The 25007-nt window shown below is 42.4% G+C and overlaps 1 protein-coding gene across 14 annotated transcripts in view; it reads right to left on the bottom strand.

Moving 5' to 3' along the window:
- LOC119969323 (MAP7 domain-containing protein 2-like) overlaps positions 1-25007 on the bottom strand; it is a 262025-nt gene that overhangs the window by 58658 nt on the left and 178360 nt on the right. For all 14 annotated transcript variants that reach the window (XM_038802804.1, XM_038802802.1, XM_038802811.1 and 11 more), the window contains 3 exons: positions 19623-19750; positions 12413-12537; positions 1421-1707 (listed from right to left, as the gene is read on the bottom strand). In XM_038802804.1, coding sequence (XP_038658732.1) covers positions 1421-1707; positions 12413-12537; positions 19623-19750 — 540 coding nt within the window. The remainder of the gene's footprint in view (positions 1-1420; positions 1708-12412; positions 12538-19622; positions 19751-25007) is intronic.

Here is a 25007-nt window from a genome sequence, read left to right as displayed (position 1 = left end):
TTATGTGCATTTTTACTGATAGGAACCTTTTATTTACAGAGTTTAACCACATTTACATTCACAGACCACTCTGGCGGAATTGACACTCACACCTGATGCAGACTGGCATCCTACCACTTGTAAATTTTTGTAAATTGCTGCAGGTGTAGGAGCAGGTGTAGACCATTCGGCCCATCGAGCCTGCTCCGTCGTTCAATGCAATCTTGGCTCAGCTTCTGCCTCAACTCCTCTTTCACTCTTCCTCCCCGTGTCGCTGGATTCCCCGAGGCCAAATGCCTGTCAATCTCAGTCCTGAATATGCTCACTGCTGAAATATCCACACCCACCTGGGCTGGAGAATTACAAAGATTCACAACCCTCGAAATGAAGAAATGTCTCCTCATCTTGGTCATAAATGGCTGGCCCTTCATTCCGAGGCACTGGTGCACAGCTCTAAATTCCCCAACCTCTCAGAAATGTTTCAGTGAGACCTCATTTCATTCTTATAAGCTCCATTCAATTCAGCGAGCAATGACAACGATGCTGGCCCTTCAGTGGGTTTCACAGAGAAGTATGGGAGGTCATAACTTACTGCCAAGGTTAAATACTGTTTCAATCGAGCAGAAATAATCCTGTGCACTGTCAGGCCATTCTTATAGTGTCAATATTATGAGGTGGCACAGCTAAATTAAACAGGTCCATCCAGTAGCTCTATACTGTCTGAAAACGTTTCACTTTTGAAATGTAGCATTGAACAGCATTGGGCAGCACGGCAGCATTGTGGTTAGCACAATTGCTTCACAGCTCCAGGGTCTCAGGTTAGATTCCTGGCTTGGGTCACTGTCTGTGCGGAGTCTGCACATTCTCCCTGTGTATGCGTGGGTTTCCTCCGGGGGCTCCGGTTTCTTCCCACAGTCCAAAGATGTGCAGGTTAAGTGGATTGGCCATACTAAATTGCCCTTAGTGTACAAAAATTCCCCTTAGTGTTGGGAGGGGTTGCTGGGTTATGGGGATAGGGTGGAGGTGTGGGCTTGGGTGGGGTGCTCTTTCCAGGAGCCGGTGCGGACTTGATGGGCTGAATGGCCTCCTTCTGCACTGTAAATTCTATGAACAACTCTGCCTGTTCCAGCCCTACCATCTGCGCTCCTTCGATGCCAGACTCTTGCCCTTCTCTGATTCCCATCGTGCCTTCATTGGCAGCCGTTATTTCAGCTGCCTGGGCCCCAAGCTCTGGAATTTTCTTCCTAAATCTCTCGGCATTCCTACTTCACATACCTTGCTCCTTAAAACCAACCCTGTTGATCAAGCTGTTTGCCAATTATGTTATTATCTCTGTATGTGACATGTGTCAACTTTGAGTTTGACAATGTTCCTGAAAAGGGCCAGGGATGTTTTACTACATTGAAGGTACTATATAAATGCAAGTGGTTGTTTTAATCACCTTCACCCAGCACCGCTTTCTTCCTTTCATGTTCTTTCACGGGAGTTGTCGCTGGAGTGTCTCTTTCAGCCACCTCTGGTGATTTAATGTCACCTCCTGCAGCTTCCTCCGATTTCTGTCGTGCCAGATCCCCCTTTTCTTTGCTCTTTTTTTTACTTCCTGTGCTTCCTGCGATGTTATTAGAAGATGGCCGTCTTCTCATTGGGGAGGGCTTGCCGCTGGCAGTGGGAGATGTGGGGAACTCTTTGCCAGAGCTGGGAGAACGGGTTCGAATCTTTGAACTGGCCCTGCAGAATGATGAACAGAAAGTCCACGGAGCTATTAAATCTTTAGACATACCAAATATATTTTTGACCAACTGTTTTGGCGTTACTATTTTACAATTTGTAAAATTTAGCACATAATTTTCAGTTCTGTATTCCATGTCTCCAAAAATTGGAAGAACATTGAATTATTTGAATGTTCCCCTTTCCTGAGTTGTCTTTTAAAGGTTGAAAATTTACTTTGATCTGTGGCCAAGCTGTTTTTCTCAAGTAATCACATAACTTCATTTATATGTGGCCAGATGGCCAACAGCCTGAATCGTAGAACCGACACAAAATTGGACACTTTTAATTAAACCAGGGCCTGCAGCCAGGCCTGAAGGGAATTTAAACAGGCCAAGTTCGAATACACTGGTCAGATTCAGGCAAGTTTGGACTTGTCCTGCAAACAGGGATTGGAGATGATCGCCCTATTCAGATAAGGACAATTGTTGGGTATTCCCCAGATTCAACCAGGCTTTCCGGCACCTCAGATTCCCGCCGTTACCTTATATGGAATAAGGTTGTCCGCAGACAATGCAGATGAAGATGGACCACTGGGGGAAATTCTTGGTCTCCTGCAGATTTTGAATTGGCAACTCTATTGGGTGTTGTGACCCCTACCCAGTGACCTCATTGGCTGAAGGTCAGAGAATCTTCCCAAAAGGCATGAAGAGGGGATAAAAAGGGACAACTAGGGACCATCTCTAGCGAAAACTCAATACGTAGACTAAGGATAAGACTCGGTGGTGAACCAGTGACAGATGGAAGAGGAAGCGCATGAACCGCCTTTGCAGGCGAGGACTTTGAGACTCAGAGAATTGGACCCAGGAACGGCGCAGCGGTTAGCACTGCTTCCTCACAGTGCTGAGGACCCAGATTCGATCCCATTCATTGTCCGTGTGAAGTTTGCACATTCTCCCCGTGTCTGTGTGGGTCTCACCCCCACAACCTAAAAATGTGCAGGGTAGGGGGATTGGCCACATAAAATTGCCCCTTAATTGGAAAAAAATTTTAAAAAGGAGAATTGGGCCCGTGAGTCGATCGAGTTCATCGGCATGGGTAGTATTAGAATCTTGGGCAAATAATATGGAGATAATTTGGGATAGTTACTGTTTGTAAACATTTATTGTGTTTGTGAATAAATTTGGGTTGAATCATGAGCCTGTGTTTGTCCTTTGTTCATCTTGCAAATAAGGACACTGGGTAAAAGGTTTTACTAATAAACTGGTTGAAGTGTCTGATAATTTATACGCAACATATATGACCAACAAGACATTTAGTGAGACAAGAGTCATTTTATTTACTTGAGTTAACATAACAAAAAACTGCTGTTGCCAGGCCTGAAGCCCTTGCTGATTGGCTGAACACATCTAACCTAGGAGAAGTTCTCTCTGAACATTTAATTTTGACCTCAATATGTGCCTTGGGAGCAAACTGAAAGAATCTCTCTCTCTCTCCCCTCTCCCCCTCCCCCTTCCCAAAACCATATTGCCTGCAAGCCAGAATGGAGCATTCACCTTCAGCCAGAATATTCTCAGCATATGTTGTCTGCATTGACAGCCGTCGAAGGTGCAACAAGTGAGAGTTAACAAAGACACCAAAGATCTATCTGAAAGGACTTCCAGATAACTGCTATTCCAGCACTCTGAAAGATTAAGAGTGCCAAAACCTTTTCTTTACACTGTTGATCTTGTTGTGTTATGTAATTTGGAATAACACAAGCTGCCACTTGATGCAGTTTTGAGTAAAAGATGCTCCTGACTTTGAGGTGAGTTCAATGTGTTATATTGAACTATTAGGACAGTTCTCAATGAGTTCGACTCTCTGCTAATCTAAATGTAGTAACTCAGTCTAACTGAACCAGCCTGGCTCTGAGCCACGTGCTGGGGTGTGATGCTGAGGGTACACCCTGTCTCACTCTGCAGATGTTGGTCTGTAGAAAGAGGTGGGGTGTGAGTGCCTCATCCCTTTTATAGTGAGATACCACCCCTGAGTGTCCTGACTGCTCATTGGTCGTGTCCTATTCTATGTGTTCATTAGCTGCATTTTTGCATATCGTGACAGATCTTCCATAGAATCTTCTTATGGAAGTGTCAAGACCTTTTTGAACTTTATCCTTTTTGTAGTGTTGCCTCATGTCAACCTCTGCAGAGATCTTATTTGTTTGAATGAGAGCTGTGTTAGATTGTTCGATTTTATTTTCACCTCCATTTGGCTCTTGAGCTCTTCGCCCGGTGCATCAGCATACAATATAATTCTATTTTAAGTCTGAAAGCATCATATTCCAATCACAGACAAACCTAAACTTAAACAAAGTCAACGACGTAGGTGTGAGTGGAGAACTAGCTAAAGTTGATTGGACAAATAGACTAATGATATGGCTGTAAATAAACAATGGGAGACATTTAAAGAAATAATTCAAGATGCTCAACAAAAATACACCCCACTGAAGAACAAAAGCTCAGCAAGAAAGATCCATCCCTGTATCCCTCAGGAAGTTAAGGATAGTATTCTATTAAAAGAAGAGGCTTGTAATGTTGCAAGGAATTGTGGCAAGCCTGAGGATTGGGAGTGTTTTAGAAACCAAAGGGTCACCAAAAGGTTGATCAAAGCTGATAACAGCAGTGATAATCTGGGAGTCCCAACCATCGCAAGAATATGGGACCCTGGGTTTTGAAGACCAGAGATGGTCGATAGCTCTAAGTTCTTGGGAGTCACCAAAACCAACAGTCTGTCCTGATCCACTCACGTTGATGCAACAGTCAAGAAAGTCCAACAACATCTCTACTTCCTATGGAGGCTAAAGAAATTCGACATGTCTGCATCGACTCTCACAAACTTCTACAGATGTGCCATAGAGAGCATCCTACCCGGCTGCATCACAGTTTGGTATGGCAACTGCTCGGCACAAGATCGCAAGAAACTACAGTGTGTGGGGAACCCAGCCCAATGCGTCACTCAAGCTTGCCACCCGCACACTGATTCTGTCTACACCGCCTGCTGCCTCAGGAAGGCAGACAGCATTATCAGAGACCCTCACACCCAGGCTTTGCCTTCTTCCAGACCCTTCCATCAGGCAGAAGGTACAGAGGTCTGAAGATCCGCACAACCAGACGTAGGAGCAGCTTCTTCTCCATGACTCCCCCTCAATGACTCCCCCTCGGACTGATCCGTTCCCTGTAAGAACACTATTCACGACGCCCTATGCTACTCTTGTTTGGCCTTGTTCTGCATTGTAACCAATCACTATTTGTTGATGTACCATTGTCAATGTATTCTGTCGATTATTCTTTTGGCCACAGAAAAATACTTTTCACTGTACTTTGGTACATGTGACAATAAATATCAATGAATCAACCTGGATAAAACCTTTGATTAATAGACTGGTCGAAGAATCTGAGATTTTACAGATACAACATTGGTGTCTCCTGGGTGGGATTCGATAAGAAGTAACCTAGTTGCTTTCAAGTCGAGCTTATCAATCGTGTATTCTCCAACACTCCGGCTGAGCCGGAATTCAGAGGGAAAATGCCCCATGTGACGGCCAGTTTTGAGTGAAGGACAGTACAGGCAAACACAAGGTGAACTACGTATTTAGATAGGGGATCATCAAGGGAGCTGGGTAAAATCTGTGGGAAGGAAAGTCAGATCCGCACCCCTGTCAATTCCCACACACCTGCGATGAACCCAGGGAGAGAGAGAGAATAAGTAAAGAGTAGAAAAATGCCAGAGTTCCCAGAGTGAGAAGTGACCCAAGTGGGTCACGTACTACAGAAAATTAGCAAGGGTCTGAGATCCAAAGGTGAATAAGTAGGGTATGGACCCTTGAGGTTAATAAGCGCAGCACAGTTGCATCAGCGCTCCTCTCAGTGGGTGGTGGCTGGTTTATCCACCCCCTCCTGTACTGTTTGATAGCGTCAACTGTCTTATAGTCGGCACGTTCGTTAGTAGTGATGTAAACCCAGCGTGCTTTCTGTATCTGTACTGATAAGTACAGTAGTAGAATTAGCAGAGAAACTGAGATTGTCTAGTGCCTCTGTGGTCTAGTTTTGTTAGTCATTTCAAAGTCACTTGCTTAATGTATGCATGTAGTTGTAATTTGAATTCGATTGAGTGAAGAGCAGGATAAGATGTAAAGCAGTTGTTTGAGCGGGAGAGTGGTGATTCTGAGGCAATGGAAAAGCTGCAGAAGAGTGTTAAACTTACTATACTGTATATATATATATTTGCTGGAGAACTTACCTTTTCTTTAAGTTTTAATTACAGGTTTTGAAGAAAGAAGAATGAAGACTACTGTCTTCATCTGCTTCCTTTGTTTTCTTTAAAAATTCGAAATTTTTTTCAGTTTGTTGAGATTGCATGAAAGTAGCATGCTTTGAATTCCCTTTGATTGAGTGGAGGCCTCTGTGGATGAATGAGTGTGTGCGTGTTAGATAAATAATTTGTGTGGATTTCCATGGTGTTTTCCCTAAATGCTGATTTTGCAAAGCATTTCATCAAATGGGAGTTATAAACTGGATTAAAAGAATAATTTAAAATGGGATAAGTATTTGAAATTCCTTAAATTAAAAAAATATAAAGTAATAATGACCAACACCGTGGAAGTTACTTGGAACACAATTCTCAGAAAGTAAGTTTAGGGAGTGAGATAGCTTGATCTTGGTTTCGGACAATGCTCGGCACAACATCGAGGGCCAAAGGGCCTGTTCTGTGTTGTACTGTTCTATGTCTATGTCTAAAAAGAAACAAAGTATATACATTGGGATTTTTAAACGATTCGTTTGAACTTGGCATCATCCTGGGTACTCTCATACGAGGTGAAAAAAAACAAAGAAACCTGAATTGGAATTTGAAGACTAGTGTTTGTTTAATGAGCCCATGTGCTCTGATGTAACGACATTTGAAAACTTTTGTTCTGTTTTTTTTCCCCAACTATTAGAGATTTCACTATTTTCTCTGTCCGTTCATGACATGTCAAACTTGTTGATCAGGAATTTTCATACAATGAAGATTAAAGATTTTCATTTTCTTTTAAATTGACAGATTCATCTAAACCAAATTAAATCATTTGGCTCCAGGCCGAGTGTATTTTTGTGCTTTTGTTTTAAATACAGGTGAATCATGCGTCACAGCCAACATGTCTAATTGCTTTAAGAATTCCAAGATTGCTGTCACATCATAGTGACCATGGAGACTTAAAACCATTTCCTTTTGTGGAAATGGTTAACTCATTCAGACGTCACTGTTGCCCTTTGAATTAAAGTGTTCATGATTAGTTACACTCAACGTCCACACCAATTGCAGGTCAGATGATTAGACTTCTCAAAATTACCATTCTGGGACATAATTGCCTTGATCAAATTGATTAAATAGCAATTAAGTGAAAATAGTAACTTATATAAAAGGGGATAATAAATAAATCTTAATTTTTCACAAATAATGGACAATAGGGGTCAGTCTGTATGGGTTTTTGAGTTCCAAAACCCTTTTGTTGTTTGAAAGGAGATAAATTAAATATTTTCAGCTTACAATGTCACCATTTGAATATGGAATATTTTATAAAAGTAAGATTTGTTTTTTTGTGTGTGTGCTACCAACACTGAGTAAATGCTGACTCAGATGAGTACGCGAACATGTAAAATCCGTTGTTTTAATTCTGGGTATTTAACTACAAATAGTTCATAAATTAATGACTTTCTGTAAAAGGATAAGGGCTGTTATGTCTTCATGAACCAGGTGATCTATAGGTAGGGTGATAATGTTAAATTTGGGGAGTGTCAATGAAGCTGCAACAGATGGTGGAATTCTTCCATCACTTAATTATCTGGAGTTAGGGAATGGGAGTCAAAACCTTAAAGGAAATAACTTGGTGAGACAATATTTGGGATTGGGGCCATAAGTGGAAATACAACCTTGGATACAGGTTATGTTGTGTTTTGTTATTATTGCTGTTCTTTTTACCAAATACTAAGCTTTTACAATGATTATGTTAAAAGATGGAAATTTGATTAAATGTGGAATAGGTAATGAGACATAAGAATTGTTTTTTTAAATATGTAATTGAATAAGCTTTGAATATTGTAAGGGAAGTATGTATTTCGGACTCACTGTGAGAAATAAGGTTGCGCAAACTAGTGATTCCATATGTTTCCACTTATAGGTCAAAGAAGGGAATGTGGTACTGGAAACAGGCTGACAAGATACGTAGGCCAGGAACGGAGTCTTCGACATGAGGCCCCGGCTGAATTGATACTGGACATGTGCAAAAGCACTCAACTGAACACATAAACTCATTAATAGAACATAGAACAGTACAGCACAGAACAGGCCCTTCGGCCCTCGACGTTGTGCCGAGCAACGACCACCCCACTCAACCCACGTAACCCGTATACCCGTAACCCAATAATCCCCCCATTAACCTTACACTACGGGCAATTTAGCATGGCCAATCCACCTAACCCGCACATCTTTGGACTGTGGGAGGAAACCGGAGCACCCGGAGGAAACCCACGCACACACGGGGAGGACGTGCAGACTCCACACAGACAGTGACCCAGCCGGGAATCGAACCTGGGACCCTGGAGCTGTGAAGCATTGATGCTAACCACCATGCTACCGTGAGGCCTTAATGTTATATGGACTTTGTGATTACCCAATGAATATGTAACAAATTTCCGACACACATGATCATCTTTGCAGCAGGACGGGCAACACGGTGGCCTAGTGGTTAGCACAACCGTCTCACGGCGCTGAGGTCCCAGGTTCGATCCCGGCTCTGGGTCACTGTCCGTGTGGAGTTTGCACATTCTCCCCATGTCTGCGTGGGTTTCGCCCCCACAACCCAAAAATGTGCAGAGTAGGTGGATTGGCCACACTAAATTGCCCCTTAATTGGAAAAAATAATTGGGTAATCTAAATTTAAAAAAAAAAAAAAATCTTTGCAGCAGGACGAAGGACAGACAAAAGAAGCCATCAGACTCCATAATGGGCTGATGGCTGGTCAGACGAGGGTGCTTGGATCATGATTGAACCACCCTGGGTAAAAAGGAGCATCCTGTTTTTCCCATTAACGAGTTGGGGTCTGATGGGACAATGGTATTCCATCCATTGTGCGTGTCTATTTATGGCTCAATACTAGTTGACCAATATAAAGGAACATCAAAACAAATCTTGAGCGATAACCTGGGAATCCTGCAGACAAAACCATCTCAAGAATACGGAACCCTGGAGTTCGAACCCCAGAGAAAATATCCACATTGAGTGATCGTAGCCTGGCCAGCCTCCTTCACTAAGTGCGGGTAATACCATGAGCTCAGCTGCGAGTATGAGTCATACTTTGTTGAGTGAGAGAATTGTGAATAAAACTGCAATAAACCATGAAAAAAAAGTTGATAACAGAATGAGAGCAAACCAGCCGGGAATATAAAAATAGATTTAAAGAGATTTTGCAAATATATAAAAAGGAAGAGAGTAGCTAAAGTAAAAATTAGTCCTTTAGAAGCACAAGTTACATACCAGAAATAGAGGGTAACCTAAGGGGCTAATGAGTGTGAGGAATTTAGGGTAATTAGGTGGAGAAAATGTATTAGAGAAACATAAGGGACTAAAATCCGACAAATCCCCACGATCTGATGGCCTACATCCTTGGGTTCTAAAAGAGGCATCTACAGAGGTAATGGATGTCCTGGCCAATAGTTTGCAAAATTTGCTAGATTCTAGAACATTACCAGTAAATTAGGCAAATGTAATACTGCTACAAATGATGGAGAGAGAAAACAGGGAATTACAGGCCAGTTAGCCTGACACCAGTCATTGCAAGTGCTGGAATCTATATTAAGATTCTTACTGATCATGTTATAATTTCCTACATGCATTTTTAAGTCTTAACAATGCACGTAGAAAATAATAGCACGATCAGACAAAGTTAGCGTGGTTTTACGAAAGGGAAATCTAATTTAAGAACAAAGAACAATACAGCACAGGAACAGGCCTTTCGGCCCTCCAAGCCTGCGCCGACCATGGTACCTGCCTAAATTAAAACCGTATGTACTTACGGAGTCCGTATCCTTCCGTTCCCACATATATTCATATATTTGTCTAGATGCCCCTTAAATGCCCCTATCGTACCTGCTCACACCACCTCCCCAGGCAGCGCATTCCATACATTTATCACCCCGTGTAGAAAACTTGCCTCGCACATCTGTTCGAAATTTTTCCCCACTCACTTTAAACCTATGTCCCTAGTACGTGACTCTCCTACCCTAGGAAAGAGCATCTGACTATCCACTCTGCCCATGCCACTCAATCTTGTAGACGTCTATCAGGTCGCCTCTCAATCTCTGTTGTTCCAGCGAGAACAGACCAAGTTTATCTAACCTCTCCTCATAGCTAATGCCCTCCATACCAGGCAACATCCTAGTAAACCACTTCTGTACCCTCTCCAAAGCATCCACATCCTTCTGGTAGTGTGGTGACCAGATTTGTACACAATATTCCAAATGAGGCCTAACTAAGGTCCTGTACAGCTGCAACATGACTTGCCAATTTTTATATTCAATGCCCCGACTGATGAAGGCCAGCATGCCGTATGCCTTCTTGACCACCTTACCCACATACGTTGCCACTTTCAGTGATTGGTGGGCATGCATGCCCAGATCTCTCTGCCTGTCAGTACTCGCAAGAGTTCTACCATTTATTTTGCAATTCCTACATGCATTGGACCTTCCAAGGTGCATTCCCTCACACTTGTCCGGATTAAACTCCATCTGCCATTTCTCCGCCCAAGACTCCAACCAGTTTATATCTTGCTGTATCCTTTGACAATCCTCCTCACAATCCGCAACTCTACCAATTTTTGTGTCATCTACAAACTTACTAATCAGACCAGCTACATTTTCTTCCAAATCATTTTTATACCCACGAACAACAAAGGCCCCAGAACTGATCCCTGTGGAACGCCACTAGTCATAGCCTTCCATTCAGAAAAGCACCCTTCTACTGCTACCCTCTGTGTTCTGTGCCCAAGCCAGTTCTGTATCCATCTTGCCAGCTCTCCTCTGATCCCATGTGACTTCACCTTTTGTACCAGTCTACCATGAGGTACCTTGTCAAAGGCTTTACTGAAGTCTGTGTACACAACATCAACTGCCTTCCCTCAACTCCCATCTTTGTCACTTCCTTGAAAAACTCAATCAAATTAATGAGGCACGACCTCCCCTTCACAAAACCATGCTACTCATTACTAATAAGTCCATTTATTAGACGTTTTGGGGATTATAACTTGCAGTGTACATAAATGGGAGATCTGTAGATCTGGTAGTCCAGATTTCTAAAAAGCATTCGATAAAGTGCTACACAAAAGATTAATCGGCAAGATTAGGGCTCATAGAGTTCGGGGTGATATACTTACAAGGAGAGACGATGTGGATAGACGTAAATTAGGCATTTTAAATTGGCAGACAGTGAGTAGTGGTGTAGCAAAGGGGTTAGTATTAGGCCTTCATCCATAACAACCCACATAATGGTTTAGATAAAGAGACAGAGATAAATGTATCTAAATTTGCTGATAATACAAAGCTAGGTGGGAAGGTGAGCTGTGAGGAGGACAAGAGAGGTTGCATGGTGATAGACACAAGGTACGTGAGTGGGCAACAAGATGGCAGATGGAGGTTAATGTGGGGTAAAATATGCATGGTGCGTGAGGTTATTCACTTTGGTCCCAAGAATAGAAAGCAGAATTTTTTTTATTGGGCATTTACTTATAAATGGTGATGTTTAGAGAGACCTGGGTGTGCCTCCAAGAACTCACAGAGTAAGCTTGCGGATACAGCAAACAATCAGCATGTTGGCCTTTATTTATTTTAAATAAATTTAGAGTACCCAATTCATTTTTCCAATTAAGGGGCAATTTAGCATAGCCATTCCACCTACACTGCACATCTTTGGTTTGTGGGGGCGAAACCCACGCAAACACGTGGAGAATGTGCAAACTCTGCACGGACAGTGACCCAGAGCCGGGATCGAACCTAGGACCTCGGCGCCGTGAGACTGCAGTGCTACCACTGCGCCACCGTGCTGCCTATGTTGGCCTTTATTGCAAGGGGTTTTGAATGCAGGAACAAAGAGGTCTTGCTACAATTGTACAGCGGTTTGGTGAGGCAGTATGTGTGTGAAGTTTTGACCTCCATATTTAAAGGATATACTTGCACTGGGGGAAATACAGCAAAGGTTCACTAGATTGGTCCCTGGGGTGTGGAAGCTGTCCTATGATAAGAGACTGAGTAGATTGGGCTTAGATTCTCTGGAGTTTAAGAAATGAGAGATGACCTCATTGAAACACACATCTCTGAAGGGGGCTTGATGGAGTGGACACAGGAAGATTGTTTCCCCTTGGCTGAGGGAACTACCCAGAGGGTTTTGGATGCTCCATCGATGAATATACTTAAGGCTGGGTAAGACAGATTTTTGGTCTCTGAAGGGAGCGAAGGGTCTGGAGAGTGGGTGGGAAAATGGAGCCCAAAATCAGTCACCACTACTCTGAATGGTGGAGCAAGCTCAATGGGGTGGATGGTCAACTCCTGCTCCCCTCTCTTATATTTAAATCCATAAACCTCTGACTCAAGAGGTAGGAATGCTACTGTGGGTCAAATCACATTTTGGTCACTGGCCGATAAACGTTGCAACTCACTTCATTGCAGGTGAGGAACTCCTCTTGGACATGTTTGCTGGAGATTGAGATCTTCGGAGTGTGGACGTCAGACTTGACACGGGCCCAGGAGACAGCTGCCTCTTTTCTTTTTTCTCTTTCTCTGTCTAAAAGAAAAGATTTTTGTTTGTGTATAGAATCTGGAAATGCGAAAAGTGAATAAAACTGAAAAAGAGGTGAACATGTGCACATTGCAGTTATTTTACTGAAACCTCTGTCCAAAATTCAAAAGTGGTTTTCGATTTGGACCAGGGATTGATAATCTGCCGGGAATCCTGAATTTCCTTCAGCCCAGTTTTCTAATTCTCGCCATGACTTTGGAAATGTTTTCAGTTTGGAAGATTTAAACTCAAAAGAGACATGTGGCAGACTGAAAATGTAATCAATGACCAGTGGGTTGTTTTTCATGCCTCGGAGATATGCAGAGATGACACACCAGCTTTCTACATCTTAACAGGGCTTTATTTGCAACGCTTCTAACTCTCTAACTCTGTCTGTTCTCTCACACTTGGGTTTAGTCTCTCTTTCTCAACAAACACGCCAGAAACTAGAGCAAACTGCCTTAATACTGCTGCTTCCATTCATTTTTTTAAATGTGAAATTAATTTTTCCATTTATTTTTACTCTGGGGAGACCTAAGCTGCTCCTAATAAAACAAATTATATACCTAAAAGTATTTACCGATTAACCAGCACAGGGTTTGGAGAACCCCAAAGTGTATTATGGAGTTCACTGGACCTACAACTTTAAATAGATTTTGGTTATGGGGAACACAAGGGCCCACTTTACAGGTGTGATGCAACAGCAAAGAGTATTTTTAAACAAAACAATGTTTATTCTATGAACCCAGTTAACATTTTATAAACATAGTGAACATCTTAGCAACCATCAATTCAAACACCCCCCCCCCCCACGCCCAAAGAATACAGTACTCTATAAGACATCCAGAAGACAATAAACATTTTTACAGCAGGTTTAAATTCTCTATTGAGAGCAGTTATCACTTTGAAATCACCAAATGAACATTCAGAAATATCTTGCTGTGACTGCAGCTTCTCCAAATCTAAAGCAAAACTAAACAGAGTCATAAAGCAGCTTTTCAGCTCAAAATTAAAGTGAAAGACAGCCCAGCTCCACCCACACTCTGACATGACTACTGCCATTTGAGAAACACACATTTCTTGAAGGGACTCTTACATGACACCCCCCCCCCCCCCAAGAAAAAAAATAAACCATCAACTTCAAGATGGTTTCATTTTTCACCTTCTCACTTTCCATAAAGAAATATTGACAATAAAGAGAGTTTGTGTTTAACAGAACAAACACGGAAACATTTATAGTAACATAGTCCATTTTAGTTCTTCTTCCTGTTACTCGTCATCACATTTGTGACAAAGCATCGGCTATCACATTTTCTCGTTCTACCACATGCTTTATTTTTAAATGAAATGGTTGTAACAATAAACTCCATCGAAACAGTCTTGCATTGTTATTCCGGAATCTCTCCAAAATAAAAGCTGATTGTCCCACTTTCTCAACGCAATCTTCCAAACGTGGGATAGGATAAGAGTCCATTCTTGTAACTGCATTAACCTTTCTATAGTCCACACACAACCGTTGGGTACCGTCTGGGTTTAGGTACCATCACTTTGGGTGTGCTCCATTGGCTGCAATTATGCAATTTTTAAGCATACTTTCAATCTCTTTGTTAACCTGCGCCAATTTGAAAGGGTTAAGTCTATATGGATGTTGTTTAATTGGAACAGCATTTCCCACATCTACATCATGTATAGCCATTTTAGTACTTCCCAATTTATCTCCACAAGCTTGCCCATGTGATATCAATAACTCTTTCAGGTCAGTTTGTTTTTCCTCTAGAAGGTAACTCAACAATGTATCTCAATTTTTAAGAACATCCCGGTTTTCCAATTTAATTTGAGGTATGTCAAATTCACAGTCATCTGGATTTGGTTCGTCACTTTGAGTTAGAATCATTAAAACCTCCTCCCTTTTCTCTCCTTCCCTTTCAAAGTTCCTTTTAAGCATATTCACATGACACATGAGGAGAGTTTTCCTTCTATCCGTTCGTAATACATAATTCATAGATAAAATTTACAGTGCAGAAGGAGGCCATTCAGCCCATCGAGTCTGCACCGGCTCCTGGAAAGAGCACCCTACCCAAGGTTAACACCTCCACCCTATCCCCATAACCCAGTAACCCCACCCAACACTAAGGGAAATTTTGGACACGAAGGGCAATTTATCATGGCCAATCCACCTAACCTGCACATCTTTGGACTGTGGAAGGAAACCGGAGCACCCGGAGGAAACACACGCACACACAGGGAGGATGTGCAGACTCCACACAGACAGTGACCCAAGCCGGAATCGAACCTGGGACCCTGGCGCTGTGAAGCGATTGTGCTATCCACAATGCTACCGTGCTGCCCCTACCACTGGTAACAATACTAAAACTTTATCTCCACGGGCAAAACTACGAACTTTAGATTTCTTGTCTGGTACCCATTTCATCACATGCTGTGCACCTTTTAAATTCTCTCAAGCCAATTCACCTGCTCTATTTAATCGTTCCCTAAAATTTGTCACCTAATCCAACAATATAAGTTCCGATTTCTCACTCACCAATTTTTCCTTAATCAATTTCAGTGGTCCTCTTACCTTATGACCAAAAATTAGTTCAAACGGTGCATCCCAAATTGCAAACAGCACAAATGGAATTCCTTTATCCCAAATCTCTGTATAATCTTGACAATAAGCCCTCAACGTTGTCTTTAATATCTGATGCCACCTTTCTAACGCTCCCTGCGATTCTGGATGGTGCGCAGTTGAGATAAAGTGTTTTATTCCTAAGCTATCCATAACTTCTTTGAATAACCTTGAGGTAAAATTTGATCCTTGATCCGATTGTATTTCTGTGGGTAATCCATGTCTAGTAAAGAATTTAAGTAACTCTTCCACAATCTTTTTAGCTGTAATACTGCGTTCTGGAATGGCCTCTGGAAACCTAGTAGACACATCCATTATAGTGAAAAGATATTGATTCACACTTTTTATTATAGGAAGCAGTCCTACGCAATCAATCAGGACCCTTGTAAAAGGTTCCTCAGATGGTGGAATGGGTATTAAGGGCACTGGTTTTATCACTGCTTGAGGTTTCCCTATCACTTAACATGTGTCACATGATCGACAAAATCTAACTACATCTTTATGTAGTCCAGGCCAATAAAAATGTTTCTGTATTTTAGCTTGAGTTTTCTTTACTCCCAAATGACCTCCCACTGGTACCTCATGTGCAACTCGCAACACCTCCTTTCTATACCCTACCGGCAATACTACTTTAGAAGATTTAGAACAGTACAGCACAGAACAGGCCCTTCAGCCCTCGATGTTATGCCGAGCAATGATCACCCTACTCAAACTCACGTATCCACCCTATACCCGTAACCCAACAACTCCCCCTTAACCTTACTTTTTAGGACACTAAGGGCAATTTAGCATGGCCAATCTACCTAACCCGCACATCTTTGGACTGTGGGAGGAAACCGGAGCACCCGGAGGAAACCCACGCACACACGGGGAGGACGTGCAGACTCCGCACAGACAGTGACCCAGCCGGGAACCGAACCTGGGACCCTGGAGCTGTGAAGCATTGATGCTAACCACTATGCTACCGTGCTGCCCGTACTTGATGAACTTTTGACCACTTTTCATCTGCCTCCATATGTAAATGTCTCCATTTTCTCATCAAGACATCATTTTACGGTAATAACACTCCGATATACACTCAGGTTCCTCTTCTGTATATGCGTTCTGATACATCTGTTTTATTTCTATATCTTTCTGTTGTAACTCCGACAATTTTCCTGAACTAAAAATATCCATCTCATCCTCCACCTCTTCTTGTTCATTTTCAACCATCTGATCAAAAAACGTTTCTGATAATTGAACTTCAACTTTATCTTCACTCTTTGATTTCTTCTCTTGTCGTAACCTGTGACTTTGCGACCTTGTTACTACACAATCCGTAAAAATCCCAGGATATTCGTCCTTCAACACTTCAAACTACATAACTCCCCATCTCTTACCATTAAAGATTGACTAGCTCCCGTATCTCTTAAAATTGTGACTTCTTTACCTGCTCCTCCTTCTGTTACACAAGTAAATTTTACCCACACAAGTAAATTCTTTGAAGACCTTCTTATCAATCACCTCTTGATCAGGCTGTACAATCGTTTTCACTTCCTTTGCTTCACTTGGGCTTTCCTTTGCCACTTTAACAAACCCCACTGTCTTATCCTATTTTACCATATCAGCCTTTCCAGTGATTTTCTTCAACCACCAACACTGGCCTAGTTTATTACAGTAAAAACATTTGAAACTTTTCATGTCCATTTCACCCTCCTGGATTTCTTTTTTAATCTGAGTTACAATCTCGTTATCTCCCATCAGATCACCTTTCCTTTTACAACTTGAGTATTTCTCATGTCCCCAGTTTCTATCCCTCACAGGCTGAAACTGATTTCGGAAACCAAGCTTTCATTTATGAACTAATTCATAATCATCTGCCATTTCTGCTGCTCATCTTGCAGTTTTAACCATCTGCTCTTCCACATGAGTTCTCACTACATCAGGAATTGAATTTTTAAACTCCTCCAAAAGTATAATTTCTCTGAGAGCTTCATACGTTTGGCCTATTTTCAAAGCCCTTATCCACTTATCAAAATTACTCTGTTTGATCCTTTCAAACTCCATGTATGTTTGACCAAATTATTTCCTGAAATTTCTAAACCTTTGTCTGTAGGCTTCAGGCACTAGTTCATATGCTCCTAAAATGGATTTTGTCACATCCTCATACGTCCAAGATACCTCCTCCAGTAGTGATGCAAACACTTCACTAACCCTAACTACCAGCTTTGTTTGAATCAGTAATAACCACATTTGTTTAGCTACCTTCTCAAATGAAATGAAAAAGGCTTCTACCTCCTTCTCGTGAAACCTTGGCAATGCTTGGACATATTTAAATAGATCCCAACCAAGCCTTCGATTTTGACGCTCTTTCTCACTATCCTCATCACTATCCTCCAACTGTACGTTTCCCTTTACGTCTGCCAATTTTAACTGACTGTCATGATTCATGGCCATTTTCTGAAGTTCAAACGTCTCTCTTTAATTTTTCCCTGATCTGTGTCTCCCTTTCTTTGTTTTTGTTCTGCTAGGGCTATTCTTTCTATTTTCCTTTCTATCTCCCTCTCTCTCTCTTTCGCATTCAAGCTGCTTTAATTCTTTCTCATGTTCCATTTGTTTAATTTGTAACTGAATTTTTGCCATTTCCAATGAGTCAAACTGTATCTCAGGCAACTTTAAATGCTTAGCCACCGCCATAATTACCTCACCTTTTCACATTTTGTCAGGCAATGTTTTGCCAAATCTAACAGTCTGCTTTTAGTCTCTGTCTGTAAGGTACTGCGTGTGACCGTCTCCACCCCCAAAAACTTCAGAGCCTCTGAAAGAGCCATTGTTCACAACACACTCCCTACTTACACTAAAATACCACACCTGAAAAGCAACCACAATATGCTCACCCCTCACTGTCTTTTAGCTCACTAAGCCAATCCAAAAGATAGACTTTTATCCCCCTTGAGCCCCCAATTTATTCTGGGCCAAGGTTTAGACAACCCCAAAGTGTATCATGGAGTTTACCTGACCCACAACTTTTACTAGATTGTGATATGGGGAGCACACAGCCCACTCTATAGGTGTGGCACAGCAGAAATGGAAAAGTATTTTTTGAAAGCAAAACAATGTTTATTCTATGAACTCAAGATAAACTTTTTAAAACATACAATGAACATCTTAGCAACCAGCAATTCAAATACAACCCCAAAGAATACAACACTAAGTAATCCTTTAAGCTTTCCCTTTTAACATCCATACGACTTAAAAACAAAACCTTTATCAGAAGCACATCAGGTTAAAGTCACAACTGAAAACATTTATAATTCTGAATTCACCAAATGATCAAGAGATAGTCTTATGATGGCAGAGAGAACAGCAGTTCATCTGCTTCGTCTGGCTTCAGCTCCAACACTGAAAACGAAACTAATACACATGCTGCAGCAAACAGCCTAAAACAAAAGTAAAAAGCTGACAGACGCCCAGCTCCACCCACTCTCTGACATCACTATTTCTTAAAGGTACTCTCACTACAGATATTTATATACATACCCATTTATAAACACCCATTTCTTAAAAGGTACTCTCAGATGACAACAGCAAGATCCCTCAACAATCTGATAATCTGTTTCTGAATGTGAGTTGGCCGAGGGATCAATATCGGTCAGAACGCCGCCCCTGCTCTGTTGCTGACCAGTGCCACTGGAGTGTGTGGAGAGCCGACAGAGGCTCAAAACAGCACATTGCCATTCTATATGTGGTAAGATTGTGCATCTTAATTCTTTGAAAATAAGCACCAGAATGTCAAATGTTGCTAAATGAACTTTGTCCATTGGCACCTCGACTTTTGACACTTTGACCCGTATGCATCATTGAACCCCAGGCACCAGGAAATAAACCATAATCGCTTGACAGAACTCTGGACGTCCACAGTTCTTGTGCTTTGTTACCCACTAGAGCAACATTCCCAATTGAGGGGTTGCGCAGGTGGGAGGGAGGCAGATAATGGGTGCTGTGGGGAGGGGGGGGAGGGACATACAGAAACCTCCTTCACACTGAACAATGCCAAAAACAGCTGGATTACAGGCAATGTATAAAAGGTCCCTGATTAATTCTGGGTTTAATTTGCATAAATGTGGAAGCGGGCCAGGACTTTGTACACACATGTCAAACAACCTATGATATCACATAACGATCTTTGGAGTTTTAAAGAGTTAGAGGATAAAAATATTGGTAAGGTTAGTTGTTAATAATTTTAATTCAAAATATCTTTGACTCAATTCTATCCTCCTGGGAATATTGCAATTAAGATCAATTGAAGAATAAATCTTTCTTTGTGAATAGCAACATGTGATGTCTTTACTGATCCAAAGTGTGATTGATAGCAACAACTTCATTTGACCACACTGAATTACTAAAACCACCCATAAATGCAAAAGTAACTAATGTTACTTATTCTTCAGCTTCATCAATACTTTCAACATTTTATTTTCACTACCTGTTGAAGGTCTGAGGCCAGGTTTCCTGTCGTCTCTCCTGGTGAGCTGCTTATGTCTGCTACATTCAGTCTGTCTCCACTTGGGCTGATAGTGGACTTGGAGTTGGTCTTGTGGGGGCTATTCGAGACTAGACGAGGGCAGAGATGGGACACTAAAGAGTTAAAGTTGTGGAGCAAAACAGAATATCGAACAAGGAGGAAAGAAATACAGATACACATTAGAATATGTTGACTGGATAGAACAGTCTGAAATTGAGCTGCCCTCCACAACAATGTGTGTCAGCCATCACAAAATGTAACATACTTCTTTCACAATGTTCCAATGTAGTCAATTAATTTTGGTTGGACTACCCTTGGGGCACGATGAATAATTCCGTTCTCCATGTTATTTCAAAATGAATATAGACTGAGGGGTGACATGATAGAGGTCTTTAGAATTACAATAGAGAAGGGTGGATATAGAGATGTTTCCACTTGTAGAAGACACCCAGAGGTCATCAATATAAGAAATCTACAGGGGAACACCAGCACCTGGAGGTTCCCCTCCAAGTCACTCAACATCCTGACTTGGAAATGTGTCGCCGTTCCTTCACTGTCGCTGGGTCAAAATTCTGGCACTCACTCTCTAATAGCGCTATGGGTGCACCTACATTACAGGGACTGCAGCGGTTTAAGAAGGTGGCTCATTACCTCTTCCTCAAGGGCAACACAGGATGGGCACTAAATGCTGACCTAGCCCGCAACGCCAACATCTCCTGAACAAAATAAAAAACAGCTAAGTCTTGGAACTTAGTACCTTCTGAATCGCTCACATCATTGACTATTGGAATCAACTGACTTTTCCTGCATGTGATGCTCTGAACGTTTAGGGTTACTGTCCCAACTGACTCATTTGTCTCTTGCTCTGCATCGCAAATTGGGGTCAGTTTAGTTCAGGTGGCTGGACAGCTGCTTCGTGATGCAGAGCAAGGCCAGCAGTGTGGGTTCAATTCCCATGCCGGCTCAGGTTATTCATAAAGGTCCTGCCTTCTCAGCCTTGCCCCTCACCTGAGGTGTGGTGATCCTCAGGTTAAATCACAACCAGTCAGCTCTCCCCCTCAAAGGGAAAAGCAACCTATGGCCATCTGGAACTATGAAGACTTTATGTAACACACTCAGTTAGCAAAGGTCAAAAGGCAACATTTGAAATGCTCAAGTTTGAGAGAGACATTTTTTGGGGGGAGCAAAGCTGGATTAATGCTTGATGCTTTGACTTTTTAACCTTTTGTCATTTACCTGATTGAAAAACCTGACAGAACCGAAGTTAAAGAAGAACATGTTGTGGTCAGCAAGCAGCAGATAACATTCTCCGAAGGTAAAAGCTGTGGTGAGCCAATAGATTGAAACAAATGAAGTAACGACGTTAAGATGAACCAAAATCGTGAAATATTAAAGAACAAAACTCAAAATTAAAGTAACATGACAGCAAAGCAGCATTCATTCTTTTAGTGTGTAAAAACAATGAGAAAATTATGAAACAATAATTTTCTCACCTCTATCTCCAAAAAAGGTAAGTCATTGACATACAGAATTCTTCAGGTATGGAATGAACAGATGGCACATGAACCAGTCCATTCTTGTCCAACCAAAATCACAGATTTGCCTCAGGTGAAGCCATAGTGATACTGTTTTAGCCACATGCACTCAATTTAGCAGAAATCACCTCACTCAGGTAAATATATTTTACAGATGCACATTTGCTAAACAAACATTTATCACCATTCAGTGACCAAGGGAATGAAACAGCCACAATGATCCAATAACATTTTGCCTTTCCCCTCACCCTCTTACCAACACACGCACCAAAGGTTAAAATTCATCCGTGGGAATGAGTGCTGCGATCACTCAATGTTTACTAATCAGAAATGCTATTAGCCACATCTGGGTTTCCAACTGGCCAGTCGTGATGGTGGCTAATGAATTGGGCAACACTATATTAATCCACAACTGCCTCGGCGACACATTAGCAGTGTCAACAATCGAGGTTTTAACCATCCCCCATCTCCAATCCAAGACAGAGCATCAAGATGCGCTGGTGAGTTTCCCACTGTGACAGACAGGACTTTAGTCACATCAGCTGTGGCCTGACTGGCCCATATTCCAAATTTATAAGTAAGCAACTATTTAAACAAAAACTGGTTGGGGTGTTTCAGAAGGACCACTGGCCTGGCCAACATTGAGAAACTCAAGGCTACATTTCCGATTAAGTTGTTACTGCAATGGCCAGGAATCAAACCCGGGCCAACTGCTTGGAAGGCAGCTAGCTCAAGGCTACACTGAGACTGTTTCTGTTACAGCAGCTCCCTGATTAGACTATCGACACTTTATTAAGGGACAAGCTAATTCTGAGACATTTAGTCCTAAAGATTAGGAAAACCCTGTTGAACTTCCACTGTGACATCAGGCAAATAACAATCAATGATTTAAATTAAATAATTGAAGTAATTAGAATTCTTTTTCAATGATTCATTGCTCAACTCTGCAGTCACTAATTTACAGGGAACAATGGTTTTACGTGAGTATATGTGCCAGCGATGACTGCTGCAGGGCTTTTTAAGTATTGCACTGAACTACCCTAACTCTTTCCAATTATACAATATTGATTATTTATTTATCTGGTTTCCTGTCCTCGTCACTCCCCCACTCACAAAAATACACAAGCTGGTTGAAACCATCTGTGCTGCACCTCATTTACCGCTCCTTGCCCAACTCACCTACTGTCCGTCTTCTATCTCAACGCCCATATGGAGAACCCTTCCTGAGAAAAATCTACCAACAGAGACCCTCGGGAATGGTGGGAAACATGGAAACTCACTAACATGTTCCTTGTGACAAACCCCATCATGGCTTTGAACTACCCCGGTGGGAGATCCTTGCTAAACAGGTTCAGACAGGCCAAGATCACTGTGCAGAATCGCGAGGGTCTCAGTACAAACCCCCTTCTGCACTTGTGAAGAGATACAAGACACCACTGCACGTTATCGAGGAGTGACCCTTCTACAGACGACGGCTCTTCCAGTCACGCCGAGAGTCAGTGGACTTTTGGATGGCTTGCCGCATCCAGCCGATTAATCACCTTCAATTCAGAAAATATTGAGACTATGGCTTGACTTTGAGTACTTGAATCCATCTGCATATGCACATGAATTAGGAGCAGGAGTAGGCCATTTAGTGCCTCGAATCTGCTCCACCATTTGATAAGATGATGGCTGATCTGATTGTGGTCTTGACTCCACTTTCCTGTCGACCCCCCAATATCCTTTGACTTCCTCGTCAATCAACAATCTAACTCAGCCTGAAAAATGTTCAATGGCACAGCCCCCACTGCTCTGGGGGGAATAAGTCCAAAGATTAATGATCTCGCTGAAAGTATTTCTCCTCATCTTCATCTTAAATTAGAGACCCCTTATTTTTAACCATCCCGGGTTGTAGTGTACAAGGGGAAACATCCCTTCAGTATCCACGCTGTCAAGGATCTTATCTGTTTCAATAAAATCACCTTTCATTCTTCTAAACTTCGATGCACACAGGTCAACCCTTCCAAAGATAACCCCCTCATTCCAGGAATCAGTTGAGCGAACTTTGGCGAAACTGCTTCGAATGCAATTATATCCTTTCTTAAATAAGGAGACCAAAACTGCACATAGTACTTGAAATGTGGTCTCACCAAGACCCTGTCCAAACTGCAGCAAAACGTTCCTGTTTTTATATTCCATTCCCATCGCAATAAACAACAATATCTGCGTGGGTTTCCTCTGGGTTCCGGTTTCCTCCCACATATGTGCAGGTTAGGTGGGCTTACAGGGATAGAGTGGGGAATGGGCCTAGGTAGGGTGCTTTTTCAGAGGGTCAATGCAGAGGGAGAGGAGCCGGAGATTTAAAAGCGGGAGAGGAGCCGGAGATTTAAAAGCGCGGGAGAGGAGCCGGAGATTTAAAAGTGGGAGAGGAGCCGGAGATTTAAAAGTGGGAGAGGAGCCGGAGATTTAAAAGCAGGAGAGGAGCCGGAGATTTAAAAACGTGGAAGAGGAGCCACCTCCTCTAACCTAAGGGGTTGAGTGAATATCAGGTAAGCTCTTTCTTTCTTTTTCTTGTTTTTACCGCAAGTTATCTATGGGGGATGGCAGGGAAGGCAGTGCAATGTTCCTCCTGCAGAATGTTTGAGGTGAGGGATGCCGTTAGTGTCCTTGCTGATTTTAACTGCAGGTAGTGCACCCGTCTCCAGCTCCTCAAAAACCGCATTAGGGAACTGGAGCTGGAGCTGGATGAACTTCGGATCATTCGGGAGGCAGAGGTGGTCATAGATAGAAGCTTCAGGGTTGTAGTTACTCCGAAGAATGGAGATAGATGGGTGACGGTGAGAGGGGCTGGGAGGAAGCAGTCGTGGCCAACATAGGCACCAATGACATAGGTTGGAAAAGGGATAGGGATGTAAGGCAGGTATTCAGGGAGCTAGGGTGGAATCCTAGAGCTGGAACAAACAGAGTTATTATTTCTGGGTTGTTACCCGTGCCACGTGCTAGCGAGACGAGGAATAGGGAGAGAGAGCAGTTGAACACATGGCTACAGGGATGGTGCAGGAGGGAGGGTTTCAGATTCCTGGATAATTGGGGCTCATTCTGGGGTAGGTGGGACCTCTACAAACGGGATGGTCTACACCTGAACCAGGGGGGTACCAATATTCTGGGGTGGAAATTTGCTTATGCTCTTCGGGAGGTTTAAACTAATTCAGCAGGAGGTTGGGAACCTGAATTGTAGCTCCAGTATACAGGAGGTTGACAGTAGTGAGGTCATGAGTAAGGTTTCAAGGTCGCAGGTGTGTCCCGGCAGGCAGGAAGGTGGTTTGAAGTGGGTCTACTTCAATGCCAGGAGCATCCAGAATGAGATGGGTGAGCTTGCGGCATGGGTTGGTACCTGGGACTTTGATTGTGGTCATTTCGGAGACATGGATAGAGCAGAGACAGGAATAGTTGTTGCAGGTTCCGGGATTTAGATATTTCAGTAAGTTCAGGGAAGGTGGTAAGAGAGGGGGAGGGGTGGCATTGTTAGTCAAGGACAGTATTACGGTGGCAGAAAGGACACTTGATGAGGACTCGTCTACTGAGGTAGTATGAGCTGAGGTTAGAAACAGGAAAGGAGAGGTCACCCTGTTGGGAGTTTTCTATAGGCCTCCAAAAAGTTCCAGAGATGTAGAGGAAAGGATTGCAAAGATGATTCTGGATAGGAGCAAAAGTAACAGGGTAGTTGTTATGGGGGACTTTAACTTTCCAAATATTGACTAGAAATGCTATAGTTCGAGCACTTTAGATGGATCAGTTTTTCTCCAATGTGTGCAGGAGGGTTTCCTGA

The sequence above is a fragment of the Scyliorhinus canicula genome, chromosome 7 (assembly GCF_902713615.1).
Source record: "Scyliorhinus canicula chromosome 7, sScyCan1.1, whole genome shotgun sequence".
NCBI classification, from domain to species: domain Eukaryota; kingdom Metazoa; phylum Chordata; class Chondrichthyes; order Carcharhiniformes; family Scyliorhinidae; genus Scyliorhinus; species Scyliorhinus canicula.
This window is presented reverse-complemented; position numbering and strand designations above follow the sequence as displayed.